At 35.9% G+C, this 27,755-nt stretch overlaps 1 protein-coding gene across 3 annotated transcripts in view; it reads right to left on the reverse strand.

Moving 5' to 3' along the window:
• Positions 1–13,930: 13,930 nt before the first annotated feature.
• Positions 13,931–27,755, reverse strand: part of cplx4c (complexin 4c) — a 67,690-nt gene continuing 53,865 nt past the window's right edge. The window contains exons 5-7 of one of the 3 annotated variants that reach the window (XM_036556812.1): positions 25,764–25,909; positions 17,294–17,381; positions 13,931–14,370 (exon numbers count right to left, since the gene is read on the reverse strand). In XM_036556812.1, coding sequence (XP_036412705.1) covers positions 14,146–14,370; positions 17,294–17,381; positions 25,764–25,909 — 459 coding nt within the window. In that variant the 3' untranslated portion in view covers positions 13,931–14,145. Of the gene's footprint in view, positions 14,371–17,293; positions 17,382–25,763; positions 26,226–27,755 lie in introns of those variants that run through there. The other 2 variants (XM_036556811.1, XM_036556813.1) reach the window with 2 other exon arrangements.

Genomic DNA, 27,755 nt, shown 5'->3' on the forward strand with positions numbered 1-27,755 from the left:
TCAGGGTATATAAGTGTGTAATAAAACTTTGGGCCCGCCGGCAGGTTCTGGCCATTTAAGGGGTTAAAATAGTAAAGAACCCCCAAACTATACACGCAAATACAGTATAGGTTCCATACACTCAAAAAGTCTAACCCTAACCCAAATGTCAAATGAAGTACCATATTTGAATTTTTTTGTGTAAAAGTTTGAACACCCGCTGGTCAAATGATATGCTGATTTTCTAAGCAAAAATAAGTGAACACATCCTCTACATTTAGGTTCTTTAAAGAACCTTTTGTAAATTGGTTCTATACAGTACCAAGAAGTGTTCCGCTCTCTTTACAAGCCAAACAACGTTTTTTTGGTACTATATAGAGCCAAGTTTGCTAATAGTATATGAGGAAAACATTTTGTTATTGGTTTTTTAAAATGATTCTTCATAGCACCAAAAAAGTTTCAGCTATTGTTACAAACCAAAGAACCTTTTTGGTATTAGAACCATTTTCACTAAAAGTATATAATGGAAAAATAGTATATGGTTCTTTAAAGAACGTTTTTTTTTTAATTGTCCTGCACAGCACCAAGTTCAGCTATTTTTATGAGCCAAAGAACCTTTTTTGATACTATATAGAACCATTTTTACTGACAGTGTATGATGGACACTATTACATATGGTTCTTTGAAGAACCTTTTGAAAAATTGTTCTATATAGCACAAAAAGGGTTCTGCTACTGTTAGAAGCCAAAGAACCTTTATGGTACTAGATAGCATCATTTTTGCTAAGAGTGCAATGAAATTCTGCTTTGAGGTGCCACCTTTGTTGACCAACAGACACGCTATTGATCAGATATCCCAGCAGACATATTGATCAGTTAGTCAGCTCTGATGTTGTTGCTGCTTTGTGTTGGAGATATGAAGCCCTAAGCTAGCACGCTTTTCTCTCTGCCAGCTGGCCTCGGTAAAGCTTTCGAAGGCTAACTGTCACAGAGATCAACCCTGGTCTTAAGGAGACTACAGTATTCCAGAGATTTCCCCCTGACCTTAATGAAATCTAAAGATAAGTTTAAGAAGCTTCACGGACGCCATTTGGGGTATCAAGCGTGCAAAAAGGGTGAGATATATGTTTACAAATTCATCTGATGCTTCAATGATTTATTCTCCTGACCCAAAGTTCTAGACAGCTCCTACTTGTAAGACGTTATCTTATTTATAATATCTTATCATAATATCTATTTTATATCCTACTTATAAAGAACTATGATATTTAAATGAATACTGCAAAATTATTCAACCTAATCTCTATTTACTGCATCTGTAAATAAGGTTAATCACCATAGGCCAAAATTGGGACACATTTTCCTATACTTAGAAAAAGAACAGAAGATCCAATGACTCAACATACTAACATAGTAATAGAATCAATGGGCAGATGCTGAAGCAACTTTCCACTGGCTTATTTTAGTGTTTTTTTTTTAGAGATTAGGTTAAAAAAAATGCTGACATATTCCTTTAATTTGACATTCAGTTTAATGTTATAGTAAAATGAGATTAACTGAAAATAACAATATTAGAATATAACATTAGCAATACTTTTTTTTTTTTTTTACTTATTTTAAATATACATCTGAGCTAAACTGAAATGTGTACCACTTTAAGAGACATATGTTCACACATCCACTGGTATTAATGGATTGGTATACCATGTGCTGAGAGTGATTATCAAGGAGACCAGGTTGAGCAGAGATAATCGGAGAACTATAGCCTCACGCCTCACCTAGACATTCACTCTTCTGAAAATGTCTTTATCGGTAAATAAAGTGTAAAAATATGTGAGCCAACTTCTTACAAGGACCGAGTCTCACATTTTCACACTCAGCAAAGGCCTTACTCGCTAAAAATGAATGGATTGGAAAATTTGGGGGAGCAGGGAATTATAAAGCTCAAAATATCATTCTTCTATCTGTTTTTTAAAATCAACAATGTGTTTCAAGTTGTGGCTGCATTAAATCATGGCCAGTGATATTCAGGATGCAGCACTGCTGTGTCTAATCCACTCATATCAGTGCAACACACACTAACACGCCATAGCACATCAGTGTCACTGCAGTGCTGGGAATGATCCGCCACTCAAATAATACCTGCTCTGTGGTGGGCCTGTGGGGGTCCTCACAACTGAAGAACAGGCTAAACGGGGGCTAACAAAGCATACAGAGAAACAGATGGACTACAGTCTGTAATTGTAGAACTATAAAGTGTGTCTATATGATTAGTGGGGCTGATAAAATGGACAATGAGTGTAGAAACAATGAGGTGGTTTTAATGTTATGGCTGATCAGTGTTTATGTAGCAATATCATGTTGCTAAAACAGGTTCAACTTCAACCTGAAGTTTAAAAAAATTTAACTGATGCAATGACATTTTATCAACTGTTACATCTCCCGCTCTGTCTGAGTTCCAGTGTTCAGTCTCACCGTGTGACTGTGGGTATGACACAATTGCTAACTATGCCACTTCAACAATCTGATAGGTTGCCACTTAGTTCATTTGCATAAATGAACGAAGGAGCAGTGTGATGAGGTGCATCAGCAGTTTGATGTGCAAATTATATGTATATCCTGTCAACTCTCGCCTCATGATAGCACAACATGACACATTGCGTTTGCTGTAGCTTATCTTAAAAAATCAAATGAAAAAAGTCAATCCTTCTGTATGACATCATCATTTACATCACATATATGCTGCTCAAAACCCCAACTTAAAACACATTCCTGCATCCCTGCAAATACATCTTGCAAGTTAAAGTGATCACATATATCACTAACATTAGCTTGCTAGGTTGCTGCTAGCAAAACTCGCTTTGATGGAGATGCCCATGTGGGTAGTCGAACACACTGGAACGCACAGAAAATTATGCAATTAAACTTCTCACTTCTGAACCAAGTTAAACACAGCATTAGCATCAGTTTATCCTTTGACCTCAGTTTGCATGTCTCAAAATCTTATCTCTGCATTCATAAGACTGATGCTAATGATGCTAAAGAAACGTGAATAGAAGTGTCTTCTTGATTTGCATTACTGTAACTGTTCTTCCACGAAAGCCCAGTCTAGCAAGTCAATTAGAGGCTTGCAGATGGGTAAAGAAGACTAAGATTTGTTGACAGAGAGCAATGAGTGACTTGGATAGTGCTCTCTTAAGGAAGCATTAGCACACAAAGCTAGCAGGCCATCTGGCTGAGTGAAAGCTCCCCAATGCTGGCCTTGACACACCAGCTATTCTAAATGCCCCATTTAACCATTAGCAGTGGAGTTATCACTCCCGGTTTGCCATTAAAAACATTTACATGTAATTCTAAAATTATGTAATCAATTACGTCAGTAGTAACATATAATTACATTGACATTCAATTATATTCTTTATTGACATGTTTCAGTCTGCACTTCCACTATTTCACACGGTATTCCACAAGCCTGTTCATGTATGCTGTATTTCACAGGTGGAGTGCCTCCTAAATCGATTTGATCCATTCTTCTTTTTTGACTTTTTCAGCCTAAACCCAACATGCATTCAGCCAGGCTGGCAGCTTATACAGTAAGTGCATGCTAGGCTGCAGTGTAAACTTCAGTTAGGTAGGCCTGATTTCTAATTGCCTTAGTAAAGTGATACTACAGACAGTCTTCATTAAGAGCTAACAGGCACAATGAGGTAATAAGGTAAACTCAGTTAGCAAGGTAGCAAGGAACCTTATTATATGGAGATGTTCTGAATGTGCCAGAAAAGCCCACGTGCCAACCCTACGCCTGCTGTAATCCAATAACACTGCTCTGAGCATGATGCATGCTTAAGTTCTGTTCTATAATAGTAATATTTATGTTTGTACTCTTTCTTTTATTGGACAAAAAGGTCCAGACAAAATTTAGGCTTTAAGATAGTTACTGCAAATATTCTTTTTGTACTTTTGTCCATTTTATAGACAACAGTGTCTATAAATTAGCCCTGTAACTTTAGACACCAAACATAACTTTGCAAATCGACTACATCAGGGATAAAGGGAAAATTGTGTTTGATTTGTTGTTGAACTATTCCCTTCATTTAGTCTTTGTAGCAGATGTGTCTGAGTATACCACTAAAACTGTGGCACTGAAAACAAAGTTTAGTTCCAACAGCAGCAATAATGGTATATTATCTTACCTTATGCCTGTATGTTTCATTCTAATGTACCCAGAGATAAAATATCATCTCAGGTGATTAAAGCAGCATGTGAACCTCTTCCAGCACTCAATAATACAATATTGAGCAATAGTTGTCTGTACCAACACTCTATTTTGACCAAAATATATTTTTTGACCGAACAGTATATTTTAAGATAAGTAAATAGGAAATGGGAGTTTTCAATGGCACTCTTTTGAAATATGAGAATAGGACTGTTTTGACTGGAAATTAAACAAATGAATGGTGGTCTCTAACTTTTGCACAGTTCTGTATGCAAGTCATTAAGTACAAGCTATTTATTTTAGTGTCAAAAAAAAGCAATGAGTTTTAAATGAGTCTACATTTGGGATACCTTGGATTATGAGAAGAAAGGAATGCCAATTTGTTTTTTGCTTTTATTACAGCTTCCATTCTTTTTTGAGATTTGCTTCCAGTTTTTCAGAAAAAAAAAGTTGCAGGGATATTTTTCCACACTTGTAAATGTCTTAGAAGTTGGTTTGTATTCTTTGCTTCTCACGATTCAAGGAATTCCAATTACAAATTTAGATTCATCAGTCCCTTAAACCTTACTCCACAATGTCCAGTTTTGGTGCAAATATTAAAATTTCAAGATCTGAAGCAAGAGTGGGGCTTGATTTTCTTCTCTCTCTCAAAGATCAAAGGTGTACTGTTTATCTGATGGTTGTTAAAAGTCTTATTTTCTTTATAACTTTAATCACCTTTTTTAACTCCAATTTTAGAGACTCCTATTTTTTCACTTACTGTCCTTTAACTTTTGTTATTCAAGTAGATTGTCTTATAGCTAATCTCTTCAAAAATAGCTAGTAAAAAATGAATAACTTAATGGCCTTTTTGACTAGAATGTAACAGCCTTTTTGACTAGAAGTGAATGAAAGGTGGTCTCTGTGTTATGCACAATACTGTACAGTATATATAACTAAAATGTAAATATATATATTATATATTATTAGCCCATTATACAGATCGGCTGTCCAGCATAATTTATTGTCCCATTCTATACTAGTTGTCACTAATAACAGTTTGTTTGAAGCTAGTTTTAAGTAGTTATATATTATGAAATTCCGTTGAGAAGTTAGAAAATTAAGAATTTGCTCCTACTTACAAAAAGCATGTACTTATAGATTCTACAATACAGAACATGATTACATAGAAAGGATTATCTAAGTGTATTTGTATTAGAAATGAAATGAAGTTGTACCTGCCAGCTGGTAATATTTACCATATCAGTCTCAGCCCTCAGGTGGCGTCAGCCCAGCTGCCAAAGTGATTTTTCCTGGGCTGCTGGGAAGACATCAGCACAGGAAGGGATAATAATCATTTTATCACATTAATATATTAAGGCTGTCCTTCTTTGCTTGTTTCCTCATTATCCTAATTGAGTACAAATTGGTTAAGAGGGTGCAGCGTGGTTATCAAGCCTCTTAGTTTTATCAGATGACAATTTAAGCCTCTCTGATCCTATTAGTGACAAAGCAGCTAACGCATAAAGGAGCTGTGTCAGCTTACCAGGGCAGCTTGGGGGGATGGTGCTAGTAACAAAGAAGGAGGGTGAAGTACCCAGGTCAAGTTTGCTTTCGTTCAAGCCAAGTTAGAGTCTAGCAAGTCTGCTTCCGGATCAGTAAAGTGAGCCAGCTTAGACATCCAATTCAAAAAAGGATAATATTGAAACTATGTTGCACTATATTTCATCTCTGATTAAAAGATGCTCACTTTGTACAGTACTGTGCAAAAATCAAAGACCACCCTTTATTTATGTAATTTACAGTCCAAAAGGCCATTGCTTATTTCTAAAACTGGAAGTCAAAAAATGACTATGAGATACAGAGAAAATGGGACCCCTATGAGACAAATGTGTAAGACCTGGTAGACCAAAAACCACCAGATGAACAGAACTTAAAGCTTTCATCTTTGAGATAGAGGAGAAAATCAAGCTCCACTCTTACTTCTGATCTGAAAAATTTGAAGCTGAAATTAGAGACAAGTGTTTTTAATCGAACAGGTGACTATCCTGTTTTATTTAAAGAACAGGGGTCTATCACAGTCACAACACATGTTTGTGGAAGTGTATCATGGCACAAACAAAGGAGATTTCTGAGGACCTCAGAAGAAGAGTTGTTGATGCTCATCAGGCTGAAAAAAGACAGATTGTGTACAAATCAAGGAAATTCAAGACCACTGTTACGCTCCCCAGGAGTGGTCGATCAACAAAGATCACACAGAGAGCAAGGTGTGTAATAGTCCATGAGGTCACAAAAGGACCTATGGTGACTTCTAAGCAACTAAAGGCCTGTCTCACAGTGGCTAATGTTAATGTTCATGACTCCACTGTCAGGGGAACACTGAACAACAATGGTGTGCATGGCAGGGTTGCAAGGAGAAAGCCACTGCTTTCCAAAAAGAACACTGCTGCCCATCTGCAGTTCGCTAAAGATCACATGGACAAGCCAGAAGGCTACTGGAACAATATTTTTTGGATGGATGAGACCAAAATAGATCTTTTTGGTTTTAATGAGAAGCGTGATTCACTGCATTCCATCATAAAAACCTTATCCCATCTGTGAAACACGGTGGCGGTAGTGTCATGGTTTGGGCCTGTTTTGCTGCATTTGGGCCAGGATGGCTTGCCATCATTGATGGACCAGTGAACTTCAGTTACACCAGCAAATTCCAAAGGAAAAATGTCAGGATGTCTGTCCGAGAGCTGAAACTCAAGAGAACGTGGGTCATGCAGCAAGACAACAACTCTAAGCACACAAGTCGTTCTACCCAGAATGATTAAAGAAGAATGAATTTAATGTTTTGGAACGGCCAAGTTAAAGTCCTGACCTTAATCCTATAGAAATGTTGTGGAAGGACCTAAAACAAGCACTTCATGGGAGGAGACCCACCAAAATAACAGAGCTGAAGCTGCTTTGTACAGAGAAATGTTTAGTTGCAGTTATTGCTGCACAAGGGGGTCACACCAGATACTGAAAGCAAAGGTTCACATACTTTTGCCACTCACAGATCTGTAATACTGGATAATTTTCTTCAATAAATAAATGACTAATAAACTAAGAAAGTCTAATATTTATGTCTCATTTGTTCAACCTGGTTCTCTTCTGCTAGTCTACTGTTAGGACTTGTGAAAGATGTGTTGCAGTAATGAGATAAAATAGCAAAATACAGTGTTTAGCTAAATTTATTTAGTTTAATAATTAGCATTAAATTACTTAGTCTGACAACAGTGTAGAAATTACTCATTACTCATAAAGAAAAGTTGCGAATTTTTTTTTACATATTCATCTTCAAACCTGACTATGTTGCGGAAATGAGAATTTGGTGACTTATACAGGAATGTATTACTAGAAATCTAATTTAAATTTAAAATCAATTAAATCATTCAGATTTATTCTTATTTATTCAACCAAGCATCACTAGGTGCATATGTGTAAGTTTGTTAGCATAACCCACATACACATCTTTGTAAGTTCGATGACATTGTTTTCTATCTATTGCATAATATATTTTGAATATTTTCAATATTTATGTCAGGTTTGATGATGATGCTTCACTTTGCTTGGAGCTCCAGGGCAATCTTAAAAGCTCCTCAGTGCTTGATGTGGTAATTTTAGGTTGGCTGATGACGCCAAATCCCAAAGAAACACTGACATACTTTAGTTCAAGGTGTAATCTGCTGCTTACTCTGTCAATCAAAGCCCTCCTACGCCACCCCCCTCACACACATACACACACTTCACCTCCAGATTAAAGCCAGCTTCACATGGAACACCCTACACTGAACCTCCTTACTGCAGCATCTAAAACCAAACAACACTGGAAAAGTATTGAGAACTGCACATATTAGTGGTCCTTACAGTTTGGTACAATATCTAAAATATGCAGCTACATTAACTACTCTTATAAAGAGGGCACTTTGAAATATTAAAAACGTAATAGCCCAAACATGATTGATTGATTGATTGATTGATTGAGTGATTGATTGATTGGAAACATTCTGGTCCATGTTGACATGATTGCATCAGATGCACTTTCATGCTGCAAATCTCCTGTTCTTCCACATCCCAGTGGTGCTCTACTGGGTTTAGATCCAGTGACTGGAAAGGTCACTGAAGAACCCTGAACTCATTGTCATGTTCATGAAACAAGTTTGAGATGACTTTTGCTTTGTCATTATCATGCTGGGAATAGCCATTAGAAGCTGGGGAAATTGTAGCCATTAAGAAAGTGCAAAATCCCCCAGGACCCCCTAATTAACCTCTTGCATCCCCTGTATCTCAGGGGGGTCCCTAAAAATAAACTTATTATTATTATGATGTTATCCTGTCCATTAGGGTAAAGCAAATGCTTAAAATACAAATTCATTGTTTCGCTGCTGCATTCACAATCAGTGAGCTTCTGTCTTCTTAACTAACTACAATGTAAACGAACCTAATTAATTAAACTAATTAATTATATAAATCAAAAACTATTCTTAAATAACTACAACTACAGCACTGGTCTGCCTCAGGATGGCGCTGTAGCAGACTGGTTCACTCAGTTGGTCCATCATAGCCTAGCTGTAACTACACTATATGCACAAAAGTATTGGGACACCTACATTACATGCTGATGTCAATGAAAGAGTTTGGAACTCTGCAGTTATTGAGTCAGCAGAGTGTTGGCAACTTTCATGCACTATGTGCCTCAGCGCTCAGCGACCCTGCTCTGTAACTTCATGTGGTCTGCCACTTTGTGGCTGAGTTGCTGTGGTTCCTAAACACTTCCACTTTTCAATAACACCACTCACAGTTGAGTGGATATCTTGGAAGAATTTTCCCAAACTGACTGCAGCAGTGGCGCCCTATTACAGTACCACGCTCGAATTCAGTGAGCTCTTTAGAACGACCCATTCTTTCACAAATGTTTGTAAAGGCTAGATACTGGATTTTATACACCTGTGGCAATGGAATTGAAAGAATTCAATGATTAAGAGGTGTGTCCCAATACTTTTGTCCATATAGTACATGTAGAATACCTCCAAAAAAACTTTACAATATGCCATAGCATACTTATACATTACACACTCAGAAAAAAGGTATGAAACTGTGACTAGGGCAGTACCCCTCTTGTCACTGGGGTGGTACCCTCAAGGGTACAGCTTAGAACCTTTAGTCAGGGAACATAATTGTACCAGTTGTATTGACTCCACACACCTTGTCTCGTCTCCAGGCTTTTTATTTTATTACTCTGTTTTAAAACATTAGGTTATAAAAAGGTACAAATACATACTTTTCACCTGGAAAAACTTATTTAAGATGCACAATTGGACCTTAAAACCACTGTTGTACCTTTGAGGGTACGTTGACATTGTTTGTACGTTGATGAACAAAAAATGTACCTGCACAGAACTTTTATTTCTAACAGTGTAGAGAACTTGCCCAATCTCAAACCAAAGACAAAAATGCCAATTAATGTGTGGATGAGCGCATTCCCAAACTAGAAAAGAGCATTTCCGAAAGAAGTCAATGATTTTGTCACCACTGAAGCTAGAATCAGCGCAGCTATGGATTCATGCTGTTGGCACCAAATTCTAGCCCTACCATTTGTGTGCCTCAGCATAAATTGAGATTCATCGATCAATGGTGATCCTGTGTCCACTGCAGCCTCAGTTTTCTTTCTTGGCTGACAGAAGTGGAACCTGACGTGGTCTTCTGAGGGTGTAGCCCATCCACCTTAAAGTGTGATGTGTTGTCCATTCTAAGACACTTTTCTGCTCGTCCCAATTGTATAGAGTGGTTATTTGAGTTATCGTAGCCTTTCCATCAGCTCAAACCAGTCTGGCCATTCTACACTGACCTCTCTCATCAACATGGCCGCAGAACTGCCGCTCACTGGGTGTTTTTTCTTTATAGCACTATTCTAAGTAAACTCTAGAGGCTGTTGTGCATGAAAATCCAGCAGTTATAGAAACACTCAAACCAGCCTGTGTAACACCAAAAATCATGCCACAGTCAAAATGTTTGATGTGAACATTACTTGCCTGCCACTGGTCTGGATCTAGATGATTTTATGCGCTGCATTGTTGCCACATGATTGGTTGATTAGATAATTCCATGAATGTGAATGTGTTCAGGTGTTCCTAATAAAGTGCTCGGTGAGTGTGTCTCTATAATCTAAATCAAAATACGGCAGATGAAGAGTCAAAGAAAAATGCCTTTCTTTGTAATACATACAGTTGGTCATATTTTCAGATACAGTTTTGGTTTATATTCTGACCTTAATGTTTGTGTCAAGCTCGTCTTCTACATGAAGTCAAGAAAGTAGTGCTTTGACCGGTGGTTAGGCTTTTAACCTCTTCAACTCCTTGAGACCACTGGTAGTTCCAAAACGCACTTTGTCATATTCTTCATAACGTTCGTATTTCATAAGCTACATTCAAAAGGTGGGTGTCATTTGAGAGCTGTAACTGGCTTCTTTCCAGTCAAATAGATGGGTAATGTAGTATTAACCCCTTATAATAAAGAAGCTGAACTCACAATTTTTTTTGTCTACTGAAAGTTGAACAATTTTTCCACAAATCTGGGCTATGAACTATAAACAGATGGCGTCTCTTCAGTGATCTGCTCTGTAAAAGTTATTTTTATAAAATAATACAAAGAGCGTCTAAGATTTTTGGTTTTCAGCAATAAATTGTAAGCATATAGCAACATGTATGTGATCATAAAACACATGTTCTATTCATTTGAGGGGAGCTTTTAAAAACTAAATAAATAAATATATAAAATAAAAATGTACATTTATTTCATGCAGTTACTGAATAATTTGCCTTATGATTTAGTCACGTAAATTCAGATGGAAAAACCAAATTATACCCTGGAGAATAAGAGGTAAATACCACTCATGGGTGATCACAGAGCAAGGTGATTTTATTCATCCATCATGGATAATAACCAGTTTCAGAAATCAATGTGAAACAGATTCAGAAATCATGATGAAATAATTTCAGAAACCATGAACAATTTGAGAATTCACAGACAATTTCAGAAATCATGATGACACAGTTTCTGATGTCAAATGAAACAGTTTCAGATATCATTTGGAAACAGTTTCAGAAATCATAGTGAAACAATTTCAGATATCACAATTTCAGAAATCATAGTGAAACAATTTCAGATATCACAATTTCAGAAATCATTGTGAAACAATTTCAGATATCACAATTTCAGAAATCACCATGAAACAATTTTAGAAATCACGATGAAACAATTTCAGAAATCATGATGAAACAATTTCAGAAATCATCAGGCAAATATTTCAGAAATCATGAACAATTTCAGAAGTCATGATGAAATAATTTAAAAAAAATTACAACAATTTCAGAAATCATGATGAAATTTCAGAATTAATGATGATGACACTTTCAGAAAATTCAGAAACTATTTTTGAAATCATGAAAATTTTAAAGATCATCACAAAAAAATGAGAAATTATGACTGAATGTTGGAGAGAAGGAACACTGAGATCAAGTCAAGATGCAGGGTAAGGGTGAAAATGATGTGATGCGTTTATGAAGTCTGCAGAGTGTACAGAGCAGCATGTTACAGCAGGGATCCACTAGAGGTGCCATTCAGACCAATATTGCTAAGTGGGCATTTGGAAAAGCATTTTTACTACAGTCCTAAAACCTTAATGATAGATGTTGTCATTAACACACCGCTCTCATCACACTAGTGAGTTCTGTCTGTAGCGCATTTGTTGAGGTAAATACTATTGAACAGAAGATGCTACAAAGTACAGCACATCCAGCATGAATACTTATACTTTGTATCAGCAATACAAAAATACATCAAATAAACAAATTGCGCAGCTATGGAAAAATGTTTTTAGTTAGCACATAATAATACATAATATTATTTTAATAAGAAAGTTTAGCCATTAACATCCCAAATAAAGGAAAAAATACATTTCCTTGCAAATTAATGCTAAAAAAAAATACTAAATGCAGAGGCAGCAACATTAACAGCATGTTTTACATTCTATTTCTAGATAGTCTTTTAGAACCTTAAGCTAGCCATGTTTTTCATTCTGTTCTCAGTGCATCTGACCTGAGTACTTCCGAACTGAAAGAATACAATTAATCAGAATGTAATTAATTTCTGTCCAGTCATGTCTGAATTATGTTAGCTACTGTTGTTTAAAGTTTCTATTTCTCCTGTATGTATAGTCACATGCAAAAGTTTATACTTTTAATTGTTCAAATTGTTTTGTTGATTTTCCATTTGTTAACACATCCTCTGCTAAGAACAAACTCAAGCATGGCATTTAACATATCGAAAAAAAATTAAACATACAAACATACAGTGCCATGACTTTTGCACAGACCTAACTTTATGCTTTATTTTTCCCAATATGTTAAATTCAGCAAATAAACACTAATTATGTTCACTGTAGAGGATGTATTAACTTACTTTCACTCAGAAAATCAGCAAAACATATCATATGACCGGGGCGCCCAAACTTCTGTATGCAACTGAAGTTATTCATTGCTTCAATGTGTTCAGCTCAGCATTTATTGATAATTTGTTCCTATTTATCCTGATCACAATCATTATTGTATTATTTCTTGATTCTTGTATCCAAAATACTATGATCAAGAAACAGTGGCTCCCAAAAGTATTGGGACATTTGTGCCATATTTTAAAAAGGTATTAAGTGCATTCAAATGTTCAAATTCAAACTAACATTTATTTTAAACAGACCGTTGTAAGTCTCCCTTTTTTTGTACAAAACATTCTTTTAAAAGATGACATTATTTTTAATTCAGCAGGTTTGAATCCAAAATGCTTTGGTATGCTTCTGAGTTTATGATCTCATCAATGAACACAAGCTCAGCGACACCACTATAAGATTAACAGCCCCAGACTTCGACAATACCACCTCTGTGCTTTACAGTACTCTTAGTGCAGTCTGGATGGAGTTCTTCTCCAGAATTTCTCCACAAAAAGAGCACATCATCTGTTAGTGGTTTTCTCTGAGACAAATATTATTTTGTTGAACTATTTTATGAAATAACCTAGACAACTTCATTAAAGTTTACAAAAATACTTTTTGGAGCCACTGTAGATAAAGACCCCCCGCAAATGTTCAGTAATGGTGGTGAAAATGGTGATTTTATGATTAAGTCCAAGCTTGGGTTTAATCTGCATGTGAGAACCTGACCCAAAAAGTGTTCATTTAATCCTGGAGGTTTTGCTCTAGGAGATCATGGACATTTGTCAATGATACTTTATTTGAAATCTACCTGCATAAGGACGTCATAACACATGCATAAGCATTGAATAGCATATTTATAAAGCAATACTTGAGTTTTTATGAACAGCTTATGCCAGTAATCGCAAGATACCATAAGCTGAAAAAACTGACATTATATTGATATAATGATTTTGTACTTTCCCTCATATAGAACTACGTAGAACTGATATAAACTTCTAAACTTCCTTCTAAGTTCCATTGCTTGGAATTGATGCTTCATAATAGTGTTATAAATGGAACAAATGTCCATCACTTTCGTTTAAGCTCCCTTATGTCAATGCAATTTTATTTGCTTCATATAACATCTTACGTCACCTTGTGGTTACTAGCATAAATACTTGATAAATACTTAACTCATAAATACTTAAATACTGCCTCATAATGTGTTATTCAGTTCTTATGCATGTGTTATGTAGTCCCTATGCATATTTTTCTATGCAAACATAAAAAACTTCAGTTCCAGTTGAACCTCACAACTGTAAATACATTGTAATTTGTGCAATTCAACTGATGCGAAAAGTTACAAGCAGTTAAGAAGCGCAAGTCTAAGGACAGAGAACCTAATGCATGCTAATTGCTGCTGATTCTTCATTAGACTCTATCAGCTTGCCAATTCAGAGGGTCAGCAGTGGCTACTTTCACATCAGGACACATTTCTCTTCAGCTGCTTGCTTCACCTCTGTCATGGTGGTCTGAGCTTTGGTTTTGATCGTCTCAAAGTCCACATCCATGTTTTGGAGTTTGGCCATGAAGGAGTCATTATTCTCCTCTTGCTCCTCGTCCTCATCCACCATCTTGGCCAGCTCCTCAGGCACGTCGATGTCGTCTCCTGCCATCTGGACAGTGGCATCATCTTGTGCGCTCTGTTGATGGAGACAAATAAACCAAGTAGTATGAAATGTAATGGGATATGCTGCTATGGACTGTGGAGTAAGGTCCATCAGTTGCCCAGTGGAATCAGGTTGTTGCTAGTTTAAGTGTTGAAGAAGCCACCTCTGAAATGCATCAAGCTTTCTGTTTTTTTTTAACCCATTAAAAGGCTTATTACATACTAAGGTTTATTATTCAGTAACTAAAGGGACTTCAATGCAAACCGGTTGAGCTTTTCTTAGGTTGTAGAAGTAAGTAATAAAACTTTGGGACCACTGGTGGTCCTGGCCCCTTACTTTGGTGTATTTTATTCACAAAATGATTATTTAAAGGTAGATCCATTGAAAGGTTCTTCAGGGAACCAAAAGTGGTTGAACCCCTTTTGCCACCTTCATTTACAAGAGTGTGTGAGTACATACTTTGATATAGTCAAATCAGAACTTTGTGTCTCAATTTTTGTATTAAATTTTTACACCATTTCCTAATGACATGCTGCTCTTTACATTACATGAACATTTCATGATCAATGGACCAACAGACACAGTCCAAAATCAATTAATAAAACTTTATTACATTAATGTACGTTAAACCTTCTCCTATAGAGTTACCATGGTAACACTTTACTTGAACCCTGCTATATTACACTGACACAATCATGCTGTAAATAAGTCTTGGCAGATGTCATCACTGAAAGCTCTGACATTATTAGTACTAAAATATTTAAATTATAATTACTTATTTTCTTGTTTGTATAGTGTGGTTGATTTAAGTGTACTTACTTAAATATGCAGAACAAACACAAAAAGACAAACAGTATAAGAGAATACAGGGCAGAGTCACACAGAAATCCTAGCAGGTTAGTTGATTTCTGTATATGAGCTCTTATTTTTCCTTCAGATGTCGTTTTCAAACAAACAACACATTCATATATTACATAAAGTTTAAATGCAAGTTTGAATGCACTTTGTATGTTTTAACCATGAACGTCTCTGTTTAGTATTTAATTTGGTTGTTGTAACAGTATAGCTTATATCCCATGTGTCAAACTCAAGGCCAGCCACACAATCCTATCCATCCCGCAAAAGGATTTTAATTTTCTATTCATATTAGCCTGTTTCACAATGTGCTGCACTACAGTCTCCAGCATGCACTGCAATGTAATGTGCTCTGACTCTCCTACCCCAACAACAATCTGGGACAACAGTTACACCTCAGTTCTACGCAATTATGCACAAGTTCACATCAGTCATATCACCAAAATGCATTTCAGCTGCAGTTCAAGCAAGATAAACACCTAAAATTAGCTCAGGAGCTCAAAAACTGAGCCCACGTCTTAATGAACTTGCAGCAAAGAAAGGATGCCAGGTGTCATTGAGTGTTACCTGGGGACATTAAATTTTTAATATTTCAAGTATTCATGTAGTATTTCAAGGTCTACTACAAGTGTCTGTATTTTACTGTTGAATTATTTGCATATTTTGAATAAACAATGGCCAGTTTGGGTTACAGCACAACATTAATTTAAAATGAAAAAAAAAAAAACATTTTTTATCTCTGGCCCACAGATTTGATGAGATTTTTTAATATGTCCCTTTTACTGGTTGACTTAGACACATTGGCTTATATCATTGCCAACTCAAGAGTTTTTTTTTACTCAAAGCAGTTGTTGGAGTATATAACTCTAAAGACTCGTTTTGAATATTCTTTTTGAGGATTCTTTTACATCTCAGCTTGTGACCATTACAATTGTCAGTGCCATGAAAATTAAAAAAATGAAATAATTATGTAGTTACTTGAACTTAAAAGCTTAGGTTTCTGCAACAGTATAGTTTGTGTGATGTGTGCTTCTACTTTGTTAAACTAAAAAGATTGGTAAACTAAAAACTTAATTAATTTAAGGCAACAAGTTACCTCAAACAGTTTGAGTAAAGTTTACTTGTACAGGGTTTTCAGTGTATACTGTTATGAGCTGTTGCGACGTGTTAACATTTGAGGTCATGACAGCTTATGTCACATGCTAATTATTGCTGTGGACTCCAGTTAGCCATTGTGACATCTTTCATGAAAGTCAACAGTAATGATAACATGACATTGGTATATTACTGAACATAATCTCATGACATGCATGTCACATGCTCTATGACATGTTTATGACATTGTTATGACAATGTTATGTAGCAGGGTTAAAGTAAAGTGTTACTGTAACAATTATGAGAATATATACACACAGTCGTATGCAAAGTTTTGGCGGCTCTGGTCAAATGACATTTTTGTGGATAAGTTGTATATCGTCTACAGAGAACACTTCTGCACATTTTAATGCACAATTACTGTTTATTTGCTGAATGGAACATATTTGAAAAAATGAATAAATAAATAAAATGTGGCCTGTGCAAAAGTTATGGCACATTTTATATTTTAGATTTTATTTTTTCCAATATGTTAAACTCAGCAAATAAATAGAACTTGTGCACTGGAATTTGCAGACAAAATGCCATACACACTTAAAAAATATGCTTCTTCAAGCGTTCTTCAGCAAAGGCAGTGGTTCTATTTAGTTCTACATATATAGATTCTATATAGAATCTTTTTAAAAAATGGTTCTATATAGCACCAAAAAAGCTAAAAGCTTGACATCATAACAATAGAAGAACCCTTTTTGGTGCTATATAGAACCATTTTCAAATAGTCATAGTCGGAGTTTGTTCTCTGTAGAGGATGTGACAAAATATTTTCACTTTAAAAAGCAACAAAACATGCAATTTGACCAGGAGTGTTCAGACTTTTACATGTATTTTTGACTGTTTTTGCCACAAAACCTAATTTCTCGAAATGAACAGGTTAAAATTAAGGTTACAGGTTCGATTCCATTGATTCCTTCTATGTAATCTGCTGTAGATAAGCGAGTTAGCCTACCTGTGGAAGTCTGTATTTGTCTCTTAGCAGCACTCTCAGATTAGCCCTTTCTGCCTTCCTCGTAGCGAACTCCTTGTCCCTCTGAATCCTGTTGGTAAAACACACAAAGGTCAATGTTTTGGTGAAATTATGAATTCTAATAAAATAAACACATGTTTACATTAATCCAGACAAATCACAAAGAAGCATGTTTAATACACTCTGAAAAAATAAAGTGTTCAATGTCATAGAAGAACCACTTTTGGTTCCCTGAAGAACTTTTCAGTGGATGGTTCTTTGGAGAACCATTTTTGTCAACGAGATATTTGAGTGTAGATAACCTTTCTAAATTCCACAAAATGTAGAGGTTCTAGGAAAAACCTTTATTATACATAATTAGTATAGAACCTTTACATTATGTGAAGACTTCAAACCTTTAAAAGACTCTTTCACTTTCACAAATCTCACAAATCAAGCATGGTTCTTTAGGGGACTAAAAGTGGTTCCTCTGTGGTACCACTCAAAGAACTGTTTGTGGCACTTTTTTTTAAAAAACTTGCTATCAATTTGTTATATGGCAAATGAGAACCTTATTTTCTTTGTTTAATGTTGGGTAAATAAAAGCTAATTACTTTAAAAGAGATAATAAGGCTAATTACTGTAAGTAAAAGAGCTCATCAGTAATAAACCTGTTTTCTGAAAGGCTGTGCTAAAGCATACATAGTGTTTTCCATTAACTGTGAATCTACAATTTACACATAATTGCATGAACAGACCAGAAACCCGTTAAATTCATTTGAAGCAGAGGTGGGTACCTTATGTCCAGCCAGGGCCATCCACATGTTTACCTACCCAGGTGAATAACTTAAAAACACATTCTCCAGATTCAGCAACACCACAATCACTTTTATGCTTAACATTCGCAAAACTAGTTTCTTGGCTCCTCCTTAGTGGCGCGTTGTAAGTGTTAAAGCCTGTCGACAGTCTGTAAATCTGCACCAGCATCACACTCACATGCTTTAGATAGAACAGTGGAAATCATTTCAGTTTATGTTAGTATGACTGAAATCAGTACAATTTTGTACAGCATCAAACTGAACTATATTCAGTTCACAGTGTAGTTTCTTGCAACATAAGTACTAAAAACATAATATTAATTTGTACATTGTAACATCTCTAATCATGGCTGTAACTAGTGTGAGGATATTAAAGCCCAGACCTCATTAAGATATGATGAAAATGTGAGAGTAATAAGAGCAATTAATTAACTAACCCCAAGCTTGTTACTAAGGCTCATTACTCATTAACTACAGGGACTTCAATGCAAACTGACTGAGTTATTCTTAAGTTACAGTGTGTAATAAAACTTTGGGCCTGCCAGTGGGCTCTGGCCATTTAAGGGGTTAACCTCACAATTTTATTTAGACCACTTGCAGTGTTGATAGTTCAATCTGCCACATTAGTGATCAAATGAGAAGTTATTGTATTGTGTTAGCTGGGTCATTCTACAGAAACATCCATTTTTGTGTCTTTAGCGTTTACAGATATATTACACTTAAAAAACATGTTAGGGTTACAATTTATTTATATTTTAAAATAAAGCAATGTTATTTTACCAATTACACCTTCTTTAGCCATGAATTTAGCAATATTGTTTTTAAATCAATTATCTAGAATTCCAAGCACCACAGAAGTGCTTGTCCCCACAGTCATGTGTAAAGGGTGAGTGCCATATTTTGAAGAAAAAAACACATTTTTCTGCAATTTTACCTACAATAATCTATACATGACTATGGAATATATACATTAAATGACATAAAGAAAACAAATGCCAAATAAATATTATAAAATACATGATAAAAGTATATAAAAAGTTAAATAAAAATACAATATATATATATATATATATATATATATATAGTATTTTTATTTTACTTTTTATATACTTTTTATTTACTTTATATATATATATATATATATATATATATATATATATATATATATTTTTTATTTTTTTTAAATAAAAATCACACTGATGACATCTCTTGACTTCCTTTTACCTATTTTCTGAAGATCTATGAAAAAAGCACATGGTAAGTCCACCGTGTCTTTTCAGTTATCAGAAGTTTTCTCAGTTAGCTCATGATTTTATGTGAAGCTTTTAGTTGACGTCACTGGTGTGACCTACTTTATTCACTATTAACTAGCATGTTGATGGCAACAAATAGTTTAAAATAAATAAATAAAGTTAAATAAATTCCCACTTCAAAATAATATTGAATAAATAAGGTCACAGCACTAACAACATTTAACAAACTGCATGGACTGCTGACCTATAGGAACGTATAGTCAGATAGTCGAACTCAGCGGCAGAGCCAATTACATTCTCCATTTCAGCTGATGAGTAGGACATTTCACAAAAACAATGAAACCTTTGTGCAGCTTTACCAGCAGGCTGATTGGCTCATTTTAGTCACATTTGTGGAACTTTCCCCATAAACGGACACCAAGTTGAGCATTATGAGCTAATTCATTTTCAACCAGTGAACAGCCTCCTCCTCCTTTATAATGTAAGGACTTTGGAAGAACCCAGTGAACCCACAGATTCAAAACATACACTGAAACTGTTTATAAATAGGTTTATTGGGACAGGTTATTGTAGCCATGACATATGCCTGTGGTGTCAAATTCAACCACTAAAAAGGGCCATATTAAAAATCTCAACAAATCTGTGGGCCAGAGAAAGCCTATGTTTTTGTTTCGTTTTAATTAACATTTTACTATAAAACAAACTGTCCATGCTTTTATTCAAAATATGCCAAAATGGCAACAGCACAATATAGACACTTGTGGTAGACCTCGAAATGTTACATGAATACTTGAACTATTATATGAAACAATAGGCTACATATAACTGTTAAACCTTTTTAAATGCCCCAAGGAGGTAGACCACTGTCCCACAGATTGTTATTTGAGAGGAGGGTCAGGGTGCACATTACGTTTACATTACGTTTACGATTAAGTTTTATTACACACTTCAATAACCTAAGAATAGGTCAACCAATTTGTATTGAGGTCCCTGTAGTTGCTGATTAATAAGTCTTAGCTTGTAATAAGCCTGGGATTTTAAGAAATATATAGAAAATTGAAAATAACCTTGGGGCTGAGTAGGATTGTGCCATGGGCCTGACGTTGCCTGCAGGCCTTGTGTTTGACACATGGGACATTCGCCAAATGTGCTGAAAGTTAGTTTTACCCAGTCAGTCAGTCAGTGGCCTTGTTGTCTTTTGTCAGTCAGAGAATTTTGTCAGTTGTCTGTCAGTCAGCTGTGGTTCCACCAGTGCACCTTCTTTATTTAAAGAACCAATACATTTTGGTCTGGAGGCCACTCATTGTGACAGCAGGTCGGGGTGTAAGAAGGTTAGAGGGGTTTAGGGTTAGAATAAGGGGCAGGTGGATCAGGAGTCAGAAAAGGACAGGGCGTTAATTCTCACCACCTTCGGTCACTGCCAGGCTATTTTAATGACACTCCACACTGGCCATTGTCCCAAACAAGAACTTATAGCTACACCCAATTCCACTCAGCTAATCCTGCTCTGAACCTTGAGCACCTCAAAACATCATGGCTGCCACCTAAACGACAAAAGAATTTACCAACATTTCAGTGACGTCTCCACGGTATTTCTAGAATTGCTATAATTGCGATGGGTCAAAGTAGGCCAATGTCAGTGTCATTTGGGTGGGGAGGGACCAGTCTGGAAGGCTTGGCATTTGACCCGATTAGGGCTCTTACCTCAGTGACCCAGTTCCTGGCCTAATGCTCTCAGGTGTTATATAAACAGATAAGAACACATAACACAGAATAACACCGGACCGGCGTGTGGAAGCCCCTTTTTCCGAGACGTCATGGTGACTTTTATCGGCGCTGTCGCTGTAGCAACAGTTGCCATGGCACTGCACTTGCATTCTTTCTTAAACTGTTAATAGGTTTGTCACTTGCTGCTTTGATGTCATTACACTTGTCCTGTGGTCATTCTCTAGTGTCTCTAGTGGACAACGAAGGTATGATCATGAGTGTGGTCAGCTTTGGGTAACACATTAGTATGGGGGACAATATAATGTCCTTGTGATGCCATTGTTAAGCCTTAACAAGCTGGTCATCCATAATTAACATGTTCTTTATTATAACTAGGATAACTATCATAACTGGGATAAAATAAGCATTTTCCAGAGCACTTTAATTTGTGTATTATACATCATAATTTTTTGTGCATTATTGCACCAATGTTAAGTCTTATCAAAAATTATTAACTAACTCATCAAGCCAATATTTAGTAATTAACTGGCTGCTTATTATTACATTATTAAGTAGTAACTAGAGTGAATTAAGCTTTTTTTTCAGAGCACTTGTAAAAGCCTTCTTAAGCCACCAGCTGCCAATTAACTGGCTGCTTATCACCACATTATTAAGCAGAAACTAGAGTAACCAGAGCATTTCCCAGAGTAATTAGTTATTTGTTTATTATACAGTGCATAGGTTACCGCTTATGTGCTTTCCTTTACAAAGCTGTATTCTCACGGAAAAAAAAACAAAAACCAAAAAAAAATAACACAACATAACATAAACAGAAATAAACTAAACGAGGTCTTGCACTCAACAAGAGCTCTTTACCACAAGACAGACAAAAACAAGACCATTCATTTGTGGTGAATACATACATAAAAGTCTAGTCAATCTTGTTGTTGCTTAATAATGTAGTAATACACAGCCTGTTAATTATCAACTACTGGCCTGTAGGCTTAATAAAAGCATTACAGGGGCATTGAAATGCTCCCCTATACTGAAGTGTTACCGCATTGCGTAAGAAGACAGGCAGTGGGTGGACTGGATGGTTAATCATAAATTATAGACGGCTGAGTGGGCTTAAAGGAAAAGGATTCAACCTAATCTCTGTCTGCTGTATCTGTAGCATACAGTCAATTACAACAGACAATATTTTTGACATATTTCCCTGGACTTAGTAAATAATCAAAAACTGTTTACTCAAAATACATTCATAACAGAAGAAAATGGGCGGGTGCTGAAACTCACTGTACCTCAGCATGATGAGTGGCCTCGAGGACTTCAGCTAATAGCCAGATGCTAAAACACCTGTTAATAGGCTTCTTTTATAAGCATGTTTTGAAATACAGGGAACCTATTATCTCAGCAATTGGCTGTATGCTACAGATGTAGCAGATCCAGATTATGTTGAACAATACTTGAGTACTCCTTTAATTTAGTAGTTTCACCTTTAATAGAAATGTAAGAGCCCTTATCTTGAAAAATCAAATTTTCCTTGCTTTTTTAAAGACTTGCAGTACATAAACACTGTTAAAATGCCAGAACATACCATTCACTTCCATACAACCTGTATATGGAAACTACGCTGCAAAAACTGCCTGTTTTGAATTCCTTGTGTGTGATGTCACAAAATCTCACTCATTGACACATATCCAACTATACATATATCCAGCAGTTAAGCCTCAGCCATTCACATCAAAGCTATAATGAATGCTTTTTGATTGAGACACAATACATGGCAGGCCAATCAGAACAGAGGTCTTTTACATGTATCATATATTTTATCATATACGAATACTGCATGTCTTTGGGTGGAAACCATGCTGACACAGTGAGAACAAGCAAAATCCACACAGAAAGGATCTGGGTTACCTGGCTGGGGAGTAGAACCCAGGCCCATCTTGTTGTGAGGCAACAGTGCTACTCGTGCCACCATGACAATATTTTTTGGGTGCATTTACATATATATTAAGTATGAAAGTTGAAAGCATTAGAGAATAAAAACATAAAATGCATCTCAGATCTGATTTGCTAGACTGTAACATGGCTGTTGGTTATGTCATAAATAATAATAAATGTAATAATGTACAAAAATACAAAAAGAAATAAATTCAAATAACATGTTTTGATGTGTTCACTTCATTCCTGCCCTACTGTCATATATTAGCCCTACATTAGTTTTATCAGTGGTTGTAGAGCTTGACAGCAGGAAAAAGAACAACAGCAGAAAATACTGTATAGTAATATCACTGCAATATAACATGGGATAATATTTTCCAGTACTATCAGAGAATACGAATTGTATACATTGACACACGCACTGAGGCATAAAGTGCTCCATATCTGGTTTCAAAGCAATATGAAGCGTTGGCTGCCAATGTAGGGCAAGCATTAGCAAACCAGACAGAACTGTTTTTATTGGGTAGTTTAAATATGATTTAAGTGATGATTTAAAAGATCATGTTTTCATGTCATCCACCAAACCTTTGGGAACAGGAATTAAGGAATTAAGCAAGCATTACATTACCAAGCGGCACTTTAGCCTGGATTGAAGCATGGTCATACAGACCCTTACAAGTTAAGGGGATCAATACTTCAATGATTAAAGTGAAGCTGAATTGAATTAATGGTTTAACCAATCTCTATGGATGTCCGGAGAGGCCATGATGCTGTAATTTTCTGGATTATTATCTTAAGATAAAGAGTTAATTGTCTTGTGATCTCAAGACAACAACTTTGTTATCTTGAGATTGTAAGATAATTAACTTATTATCTCAAAATAACAACTTTTGTTATCTTGAGATAATGAGCTAATTATCTTGTGATCTCAAGACAACAAATGTGTTATCTTGAAATAACAAGTTAGTTATCTTGTTATCTCTGTTATTTTGAGATAAAATCATAGCAACAGCTCATGGCCCTCTGGACTTCTGTGTATCTCAGATGCTTCACCCTTAATTTAAAGGGAATTCCACCAGTTTTTCTGCATACAATTTCTGCATTATATAAATGGTTAAGAAGCAACCAAAGCCATTCAGAGTGGTTTAATGTGAGAAAGTCTGTTTCAAAGAAACTTAGAAAGTCAGACTAGTTAGTACACTGTGGTGGTGATAGGAACCAGACATCCAAAACATTTAATGCATTAAGCATTGTTTTATGATAGTTCTTTGATAAGGTTTGGGCAAACATGTATGTTTTAAAATGTATACATGGCAGTGGGGTACATTCAGAGTATCATAAGGCAAAATAGTCCCCAAAGAAAACTTATTTTTTCAGATCACCACTATTTTACTATTATCAACATTACATGTAAAACACAGAAGATATGTAGAGATTCACTGGTCATTTTGGATTGTAACTAAAATAACTGTTTGTGTTGTAGACATTGTGACCTCTGGTTCCTATCGCCACCACTGTAAAGAAATCTGAGTTGGTAAGTTTCTGTACAATAATCAATTTCACATCAAACCACTCTGAATGACTTTATTTACATCTCAACTACTAAATTATGTAGACTTTTTGAAACATTAAGGAAATTCACATTTAACAAATCTAAAAGTAAATCTGAACATGCAGAGTTTGGTGTCAGGATCATTCACTTCTGTCCACTCTGTATTAAATCTACAGTGTTGAAATAGAGTAAACCACACTGAGTCTGGACCAGCATCCAGTCTACACACAGCCCAACCAGCAGTGTTGTAACTGCTTATTAATGCCTTTAAGGTGCTTATGACCTAATTAAAAATATTAATAAACTAATTTTAAACCATTTATAAATCATTTATAAGTGTAGTCTTACTGTAAAATGGTACATGTACAAAGGTCTTTATTCCAACAAACAACAGTTGTAATAACACTTACTGAGCTGAAATGTCATCAAAATGAACAAAAGCAGCCTTTATTACTACCTTTATTACAACTCATGCTTGTTAAAATAAGCCTTTATAAATGTTAATGTAGGTTTAAGTCAGCTGTCATGAAAGGCTTACACACTTAAGAATGATGGTTCTTCAAGGGTTCTATAGTAAATGGTTCTATACAGAACCATGAACATTCAAAGAACCCTTTGCAACCCTTTGTTTTTTTGCATCATCAAAGGGTTCTTCAGATTGATGGAGGTGCTGTAGATTGTTCTATATAGACCCTTTTAGTAAAGGACCGATATAGAACCATTATAGAATGTGTAAGGGGTCTATATAGCACCAAAAAGAGTACTTCTATTGTTATGATGTCAGGCTACTTACAACAGAAGAACCGTTTTTGGTGCTACATAGAACCCTTTTAATAAAGGACTGATATAGAACCGTTTTCTTTACTAAAGAACCCTTGAAGAACCACCATTTTTAAGTATGTATGTAGCCTTATGAATGCTACTCTTCAGTAAAAAAGTATCAAAGTAGATTCCCAGATTACTAGGAGTATAAAAATGCATCCATCTCAAGGTGGTGGACGATTCAGCTGCATTGAATTTGGAATGTTGTATGTTAGAATACATGACAATTGAGAATGCATTCAAATCATTGCAAGGTCAGAGGTCAGAGATTTACCCTGACAGTTTCATTACTTTTATCTTTTTGACATTTCTTTAAACTTGCTTTTGAGCTACGCAGCCCAGCATGTTTCTGGCCAGCATTCGGCTCTACTCACTTCTCCTCCACCAGTTGTCTCTGGTACTCCTCGAACTCCTCTCGGGTCATTCCTTTAGACTCGGCCGTCTCTTTTCCGTCCCCTCCGGACGCCCCCGAGTCCTCCCCTCCTCCACCCATCATGTTCTTCAACTTATCCCCCATCATCTGCTGCATTAAGAAAGCCATGATTCAGGTGCAGTGGACAGAACTACGATCTGGAGAGGTCACGTATGATTACGGCCTCAAGACGGCCCAAACTGACTGAGAGCTCAGCCTAGCCCAGCTCTTGGAGATGGATGGAGAAAAAGAGAAACACTTTCTTCTCGTTAAGCATTTGCACCACTGGAAGTGTGGAACCGGAGGTGTGAGAGGAGCTGGGTGTCAGTGTTGGGGGTAAAACGGCTCAGGGGCTTAGCTCATTACAAACTGCTCACTGACAGCTGGGCCATCTCACCTTGAGACAAGGTCTCCACAGCTATTATCTTGTCTATAGTAATGCAATAATATAAACAACACTACAGTTTTCAAAAATGGAAAATAATATCTGTTGCTTTGAATGCATAGTACTTGAATACTTGAATACTTTTTAAAATATTAATATGAAAAGTATATTAGTATTATTGCTATTTTTACTGTTCTGCTTATCTTTTAAAGTATATTCATTGACTCACTGATTTTTTTAGAGCTTTAGAGTTTCTAATTCATATATACTCATTGTATTCCAAATATATAATATCTAACAACAAATGCTACAGTGTGTAATCATATAAACTGTAAATAAAATTAAAATATATATATATATATATATATATATATATATATATATATATATATATATATTCACCAATCAGGCATAACATTATGACCACCTCCTTGCTTCTACGCTCATTGTCCATTTTATCAGCTCCACTTACTATATAGATGCACTTTATATTCTACAATTACAGACTGTAGTCCATCTGTTTCTCTGCATACTTTGTTAGGACCCCCATGGACCCTCAGACAGCAGGTACTATTAGGGTGGTGGATCATTCTCAGCACTGCAGTAACACTGACGTGGTGGTAGTGTGTTAGTGTGTGTTGCACTGGTCTGAGTGGATCAGACACAGCAGTGCTGCTGGAGTTTTTAAACACCTCAGTGTCACTGCTGGACTGAGAATAGTCCACCAACCAAAAATATCCAGCCAACAGCATCCTGTGGGCAGCGTCCTGTGACCACTGATGAAGGACTAGAGGATGACCAACACAAACTGTGCAGCAGCAGATGAGCTTCTGTCTCTGACTTTATATCTACAAGGTGGACTGACAAGGTAGGAGTGTCTAATAGAGTGGACAGTGAGTGGACACAGTGTTTAAAAACTCCAGCAGCACTGCTGTGCCTGCAGAGAAACAGATGGACTACAGTCTGTAATTATACAACTACAAAGTGCACCTATATAGCAAGTGGAGCTGATAAAATGGACAATGAACGTAGAAACAAGGATCATAATGTTATGCCTGATTGATGTATATATATATATATATATATATATATATATATATATACTGACACCACTATATATATATATATATATATATATATATATATAAATATATATATATATATATATAGTGGTGCTTGAAAGTTTGTGAACTCTTTAGAATTTTTCATATTTCTGCATAAATTTGACTTAAAACTTCATCAGATTTTCACACTACTCCTAATAGAAGAGAGCCTTTGAACCTTTACTTTCAGTATCTGATGTGACCCCCTTGTGCAGCAATAACTGCAACTACACGTTTCCAGTAACTGTTGATTAGTCCTGCACATCGGCTTGGTTGAATTTGAGCTCATTTCTCCATACAAAACAGCTTCTATCAGGCCCAAACCATGATACTACCACCACCAAGTTTTACAGATGGGTTTTCCTTTCTCCAAACATGCTTCTCATTTAATTAAAAAAGATCCGCAGATGGGCAGCGATGTTGTTTTTGGAGACCAGTTTTCTCCTTGCAACCGTGCCATACACTG

This window comes from Colossoma macropomum, unplaced genomic scaffold (genome assembly GCF_904425465.1).
Source record: "Colossoma macropomum unplaced genomic scaffold, Colossoma_macropomum, whole genome shotgun sequence".
NCBI classification, from domain to species: Eukaryota; Metazoa; Chordata; class Actinopteri; order Characiformes; family Serrasalmidae; genus Colossoma; species Colossoma macropomum.